Consider the following 7,537-nt stretch of genomic DNA (forward strand, 5'->3'; position numbering starts at 1 on the left):
TACGTTAAAGGAGGAGCCGTGATTTGTCGAGCAGACGACATCTCTATGTTTCATGTTGCAATAAAAGCTGCCTCCCAACTTTATATCAACCTGAATAACCAACATCCTCATAAAATATGCATGCACGTTGTGGGCATCTCTGGCGACACATGTTTATGTTCACTTAAAGTGTGGCGAGGGAAATAATAAGAAGATTCCGAGGGAGAAAGGAAGGACTTTTTGCTGCAAGAACAAACCGAGATAACATTGTTTTGAAGAGTAATTTTGTACTGATGAACTGTCGTAGAGTAGATATACTGATATGACACAAAGTCATTTTTGTCATTTGCTACATAACATCCAGCCATCCATTTTAGACCGTTTTATTCTCCACATGAAAATGAGAGATGGGTGGGGGGGGGGGGGGGCGCTCATGCCAATCTCAGCTGACGAAAGGGAGAAAGGCAGGGTCATGCCCTGGACAGATCGCCAGTCCATCGAAGGGACACATATAGAGACGAATAACCATCCAGTTGACGGTCAATTTAGAGTGTCCAATTTGTCTAATCCCCAAATCTGCATGTTTTTGGACTGTGGGAGGAAACTGGAGAACCCTGAGAAAACCCACGCACATATGGGGAGATCATGTGAACTCCATTCAGAAAGGTGGTAAAGGCAACTTTTGAGGTGAAAAGTAGACATTATAAATCAAATCTTACACAGTTAATTGTCCCATATTATGCAAAATCAACGTTTTAATAATTTTAATCCTTAGACTCTGAGGCCCTATCAGTCGACTCACTCATGTTTTTGTCATACTCCTCAGTCTAAGTACAGGAGATAAAACATGTGATGTTGACTTCTGCTCTCATTGGGACGTCACAATATGCTAAATTCCTGGAATTGTTGTCTCGCGGAGCTCCGCTTTGTCCATAAAACATGGGAGAGTGCTGACAGGGGCAGCGGTATGTAAAAACCGGAAGTCCACGAAGTCTGCAAAAAGTTATATTCTTGATCTGCACAATGCAGCACAGAGTTCTACACAAACTTTCATCCTCAGGATTTATCTGTCCAGTGGATACATGTTACATATGACAGCAATGTGCCTGCTAGAGCCTGCAAATGATCACTTTTACAAAATGCTGCTGTTAGCTCCCAGTAGTAGTTTTTTTGTTTTTTTCTTAAAGAGATACGACTAAACCGAGCGTTCTGAACAGGGCTGTTCATGCATGTCACAGACATGTTCATTAGGACACCAGGGAACTAGGTTAACGTGGAGAAAAAGGATATAATATGACTCCTTTAAAACAACAACAAAAAAAAAAACAGGTTTTTTACCCCCATCTTCTCGCTGAGAAAGGGTTCCTCACCCCAGCTTTAGTTCAATCACTAACATAACAACACAGTGTAGTGACTTATCTATCTATCTATCTATAGAGTCACATGATCATGAGTCTTTATTATGATGATCCTCTAAAATTGTTTCCTATGGATGGAAGTTGATCTGTTAATGTGACTGTTCATGAGTATGTTCTAAAGATACATTATGAAGAGACTGATGAGTCCATCTCTTTATCCTCCTGCTCATGTGTTGTAGCTTTGCTTCAGGACTCACTTCTAGGAGGTTTTCCTCAAGCAGGTCAAAGCGACATTTGCATGTCCCCACAACAGCTGTGTTTCCAGGTGATGAGTTGCAGCATGTTGATAAAACTCTGACATTTCAGCGTGGTTTTCCATGTCATGGTCTTTAGTCCATCTTTAGTTTTGGGGAACATTTAACACACCGTTTCACCTCATCCACTCTGTGTGTGTGTGTGTGTGTGTGTGTGTGTGTGTGTGTGTGTGTGTGTGTGTGTGTGTGTGTGTGTGTGTGTGTGTGTGTGTGTGTGTGTGTGTGTGTGTGTGTGTGAGCACGCCCTCACATGCAGCGGAGCACAAAGAGAGAAGAGGAGAGAAAGGACAGAGTTACAAACCCACACCAACCTGAGCCCATTTATATAAACGTGACATTTTAGCAGTGTTGCTCACTGTTGTAGCAGGAGGAATGTGCAGCGCTCTCAGCGGGAGCGTGATATTATCAATTTGTGTGTGTATTTTTCTGGCCTAAACACTGACCTGTCCTTGTCAGGATCTGCGGTCCTCATGGAAACCAAATAACTGGTCCCAATGCGGCAGAACCTCATTTCTGAGGAACTGGTTACGTTTATGGCTAAGATTTGAATTGTGGTTAGGTTAGAATGAGGTTTAGGTATGAACTGGTTATGGTTGAGGGTAATCATAAGATACTCCACAGCAACTGGTGACGAGCAGTTTAGCTTGAAATGCCCATCCCTTGTTCATATTCTCCTTTTCAAATTATTGATCCAAGTTGAAGCCATTATTAGGTTTGCTTAGTTTGAGGTTAAAGTCAAAATTAAGGAATATTAAGGGGTTAGGGTTAGGGTTGACATTTCTAGTGAAAAGTCATTCAGTGTTCATGTAAATTAAATATTAGAAAGCATAGACCACATGTGTCAAACTCAAGGCCCGGGGGCCGCCACGTCATTTTATGTGGCCCGTGAGTGATTCGTTGGTCTTAAAAATCTGTGTTAGAATAGTTCTATGCTGCTTTAAGGCATGCATTGACCATAAACTATATTTCCCACAATGCATGGTGATTGCGTTACCTGCAAAGTGATGGCACTGCCACTAGATTGCAGTGTATCATTGTATATGCATCATGCAATGAGTGAAATTGTAATAAATACAGAAAGTTATTTAGCAATATGTTACGGAGTAGTTACCTTCATTTTATATTATATTTGGTTACATTTAGTTACATTTATTCTGTATGACAGTTACATCTGGCCCTTTGAGGGTAACCATTTTGCCGATGTGGCCTTCAGTGAAAATGAGATTGACACCCCTGGCATAGACTATCCGTGGATTTGATAAATTGGATACTCTAAATTGACCGTAGATGTGAGTATGAGAGTGGGTGCTTCTGTGTCTGTCCATGGTGTAGCTCGTCTTTCGCCCTATGTCAGCTGGGATTGTGCAGGATATAGCGGCAGAACATGAGAGAGATGAGATAAATTATCCCCATACGTGCTTTTACGATTACCAGACACAGAAGTTGAACTCACAAATTAAGGTAAGGATCAGTTTGTGACACCATATACACTAGGTCTTATTCTATAAGTACTATGTCTTCCACTTTATGCACCCTGTGTTATGAGGAAATACTAAAAATCCACTGGAGTCAAAGTGTATGCAACAATGATGCAGAGTTATAGACAGGCAACGTTGGTGCTTTTCTTTTAATTGGACCTTAAATCAAATGGCATAGAGTGACTAAAGCCACATATAGAGTGGATAAGTACAATGATTCAACAGCCAACAATAAATAGGCACAATAAAAGTGGCAGAAAAGCACACGGCTCTGGCCATCATGAATGATGGGAGTAACATGGGACGGGAGCTGTGACAGCTCACACTTACTTTGCTTCAAAGCGTTGTATTTCAAGATCATTTCCACCTCTTTCTCTCTCACACACACACACACACTTCAGCTCATCACCACATTTGCATATCCTGTTGCCAAAGTTTGGCAGCCAGTGACAGTCTTCTAATTCTGTTGTGAAACATCACTGTCTGAATCAAATGTGTGTTTTCTCCACGCTGAGCCCTGGCAAAACACACAGTGAGGGGGAGACTGGCTCTTATATCACCAAATAACACTGCAACTGACTCATGCGGAATTATCCCAGCACCATAACAGTCAAGGAGAAAATTTAAAACAGGCCGAGAGTATCAATACAGTGTCTTGTAGAAGTAGCAGTAGAAGTCAATAAATGAGCTTGTCCTCGTTAAGAGAGCAGATTAAAATTAAGAGGCTGCACTTCCTGTTGTGACACACGCAGAAGACAAACCAAGAACATTCTGCACAAGAACCAAAAGTGTAATTGAAAAAAAACTGTATTGCCGCTGTTAAAAAATAAGTTCATGTTCATGGGGGACGATTTCATGAGTGCCACTAATGATGTGTTGATGATTACCTCAATTTCTGCAAAGATTAATAACTTAAACAAGCAGTGCAAACCTGGCCCTGTTAGGAAATGGCCTGCATTGAACAATTTATTGTGTATTATTCTTGTTCTTTTACTTTCTAAAATGCTACAGTCAGCATTATTGCAGTCTTTATGGAGCATCTGTATTCATTAGGTTCTGCTACTGGATGCTTGTCCCTGGACCGAGATAGGATTGTACCATGCAGCAGCAGACATACTGTACGTTCAATGTCATGGTTCATATGAACTAAATCGGACAAGACTCCCGAGTTTGTATCTGTAGAAATCCTATGCAAATAAGAGAAACTTCATCACTGGAAGTACATGATCGAAACAAGACTGCAAACTTTTATGGAGGAACACTAAACATAGACTAAATGTACACCATTTTAAGTTATTCCATGCCCTCAGAGTATTTATTACTAAATGAAGTAATCAATATGTTGTAGTGAGACACTTACTTATTACTGACAAGTGTAAATGTGCCTTGTTGCCTTAAGAAGAAAATAAATAAGATAAAAAAAAAATATCACCGTAACTGATTTAGTGAACTCTGTGAATGTGCATGTGTGCTGTGTTGATTACTAATTTAAATATATAAATATTCACTCTGATATTCAGTTCAGAGAAAGCTGGCGGTTGGATGAGACAATTTGAGGAATCATTCACGGTCTCAAACATGGCAATTTCACTTTGCCCGTCACCGAGATGAATCATTATATATTCAAGACGCTTGCTGTCAAATCTCACATCCGTTCACCTTCTCATTTTGTTTGACAGTTTTCTACGGCAAACACATTATCAGCAGATTATGATGCATTATGCCACTGTGTATTCAAACCCATGGTGGTCACATGAATCTGTTTACTCTCACACGGCTTTCTCTGTGTGATATGTTCTATTTTCTTTTTTTGAAGGTTTGCAAATAAATCTGTACATTTTGCAAAGGTGTTGAACATCAACACTTATACCTCCATAACTGGCGCCACTGCAAAGACACACACACACGATATAGTGGATACAGACTATTATAATATTGGGAGATATTGATTTTTGACCATAAATGTGATTGATTGTCCCTAAGAGCTGCGGTGTCATCTGCAGTGGTTGACATGTTTATTGTTGCTCTGTTTTAGACTGAAACTGGAGAGTCACAATTCATTCATAAAGTACATGTCTGTGTTAAGGCCGTTGACTCTAAATTTGAGTTCAGTGCAGCTGGGTAATTTAAACAAATGGCACAGGGCACGGTGAATTGAGCATCATGGGGGCTTGAAAAGTCATATGTTTGCTCTAATATCTCAGTTTTCTGCTGCACTCAATCAGCCCACACTTGCTGCACTGGGAAGAAGAGTAAGTGAGGAAATTGAAGGCAAAGGCTGTTATATGTAAGAATCCCCAAACCACTTCCTGATTTATTTTGTTTGCTTTCCCTAGACTCTTCTCCCTCGCCTACCTCTCTCTCCCTGCTCACTCTGTATCCCTTTCTCAATGTCTTTCTCACTCTCCCTTCACAATTATCTCTTATAGCCTGTGAGGTGATTAATGGCTTTCATTTGACATCCTCTCCTACCCTTCGCCAAGCACCAACAAATAAAACCATGGCCCAACACACAAATTGTCCCTCAGAAGAGCTGTAAAACTCGGGGAAATACGGGGGCTGCAAAGACAATGAAGCAGAGAGAGCAGGCCTTTTGAAAGAGAAACATTTGCAGAGGAACAGCCTGGAACGATTTCCTCTGTACCCTTACTCCCTGGAGAAATCCCCCTACTGCTAATCTACAGTTATTGCTACTGCCAGCGGCAGTCTCCAAATTAAAGAAGGGAGGGGGACAAAAAAACACTTAGACCTTATCGTCGCTCTACTACTTGTGTTATAAACACTTTTTGTTTCCTGTGTTTCCTTGCAGGTGGGGTTATTTGGTAAGCCAATGGACTGAAATGTTTGAATTAGAAAAGGCATTGACTCTGAAAGTTGGGTACATCACTCACGACCAGTGCTACCATTACTGAATCCACACGAATCCAGATATGGGCAAAGGAAACACATTCATTTAAAATCTGTCCCATTTCCAGTGCATCGCGATTTTTTCAATCCCCTTTGCTAAAAGGAAATAACAATTCCCAAGCAAGTGCAAGATTTAACAAAATTCAACCCCTGTCTTTCTGTTAAGTGGCTTCTTCTTAATAGCAGCACTGCCGCGGCTCACGGCTGTAGAACTTGTTCACGACGACTGACAAAACATTCCGTCTTACTGATGACCTTTCATTAAGAATTAAAAATACTGCAAGCCCTAACATGAACCTATATATGATTATTTCTGTGTTAAATAACCCAAAGGACTTCTTCATTTTAAGGTGAAACCAGTTGAAACTAAAAATGTCTGACTGTATGTCTCTCTGTTAATCTCATTAATGTCCAATGGGTCACTTGGCAGGCTTCAAACTTGGCAAGTGACTTACTAAGGACACCAGTATGTGAACAAAACAAACAGGCCCACATTGAACGGGTACTGCACGCCATCATTATTGGTACCTCCTCCTGCTGTCTATTCTCAATATTCAAAAACAGCTCTATTTCCATCAATGCTGAATTTGATTAATATACATTTCCAGCACGTTTATATATGAACTCAAACATTTCTTTCCTTGTACATTTTTAGACCGAGGTGAGCATTTCCTTCTCGCTCCAGGCCATTTCCAGCATGGTGGGAAATGCCAGCCAATGACATTCAGCCCAGTAAAGGGTACATCAGTCCATCTGCTTTGCGGTTCGTAGCTGTCGGACCACTTACCAAACACTGTCTGGGCATCATTTCATTATGTTTAGACAAGTGGACCTTATGTGAGACAAATGCAAAGGGACCCTTTGGGTCATTCAGTGGTGGAAGTAACAGCAAGGAAAAGGTCCAATGTCACTGAGCTACGTTCACTGCCACCTCACTACTGTGGTGATCAAAGTGTCCTTTGCCAAATCAGCACAAGTACATGCATCATGACATATAGGTTGACTTTTACTGTTACTGTGTTTTTTTTGTTTTTTTTTCTTTTCAAATGTCATTATTATGCAAGCAGGACGCCAGCAGCCATCACACAGCCCACTTAAAGTTTACAGATAGTCAGTTTCCAATTGGCAAATGGTAAAATGTAGCCCACACGCCCAGTCACAGCTAAGGTATTCAACAGAAGTGGATCTCCAATCAGCAAAGTGCTAGGGCACACCACAGTGTTTTACATTAACAAAGAAACTACAGCAATGTATAAGTAAAGGGAGATATAAATCATTCAAATCACCTGTCTTGGAACCTTGAGGGGATTTATCGCCAAGTGTGGAGTGGGAAGGTGGTGGCAGCGAGGGTGTGTGAGTGAGCTTTCAATAAACATATGAATAATTTTGAGAGAGTTGTTTGGAGCAGCCCATGCTCTTGATCTTAAAGCGATGCGTTGAGGATAAATGGAATGCTACAGAGAGGAAAATGAGTGAGAGAGAACTGGAAGGAGCTGGAATG

The 7,537-nt window shown here is 40.9% G+C and overlaps 1 protein-coding gene across 1 annotated transcript in view; it reads left to right on the plus strand.

Moving 5' to 3' along the window:
• The window catches only part of LOC310932131 (transmembrane protein 26), a gene marked incomplete at both ends in the record, with an annotated part of 96,404 nt that extends 90,436 nt beyond the window's left edge, over positions 1-5,968 (plus strand). Inside the window, one exon of the mRNA XM_083895424.1 lies at positions 5,939-5,968. Within this exon, the coding sequence (XP_083751550.1) occupies positions 5,939-5,968 (30 nt within the window). The remainder of the gene's footprint in view (positions 1-5,938) is intronic.
• Between the last annotated feature and the right edge of the window lie 1,569 nt (positions 5,969-7,537).

This window comes from Microchirus variegatus (assembly GCF_963457635.1).
Source record: "Microchirus variegatus genome assembly, chromosome: 9".
In the NCBI taxonomy this organism is placed as follows: domain Eukaryota; kingdom Metazoa; phylum Chordata; class Actinopteri; order Pleuronectiformes; family Soleidae; genus Microchirus; species Microchirus variegatus.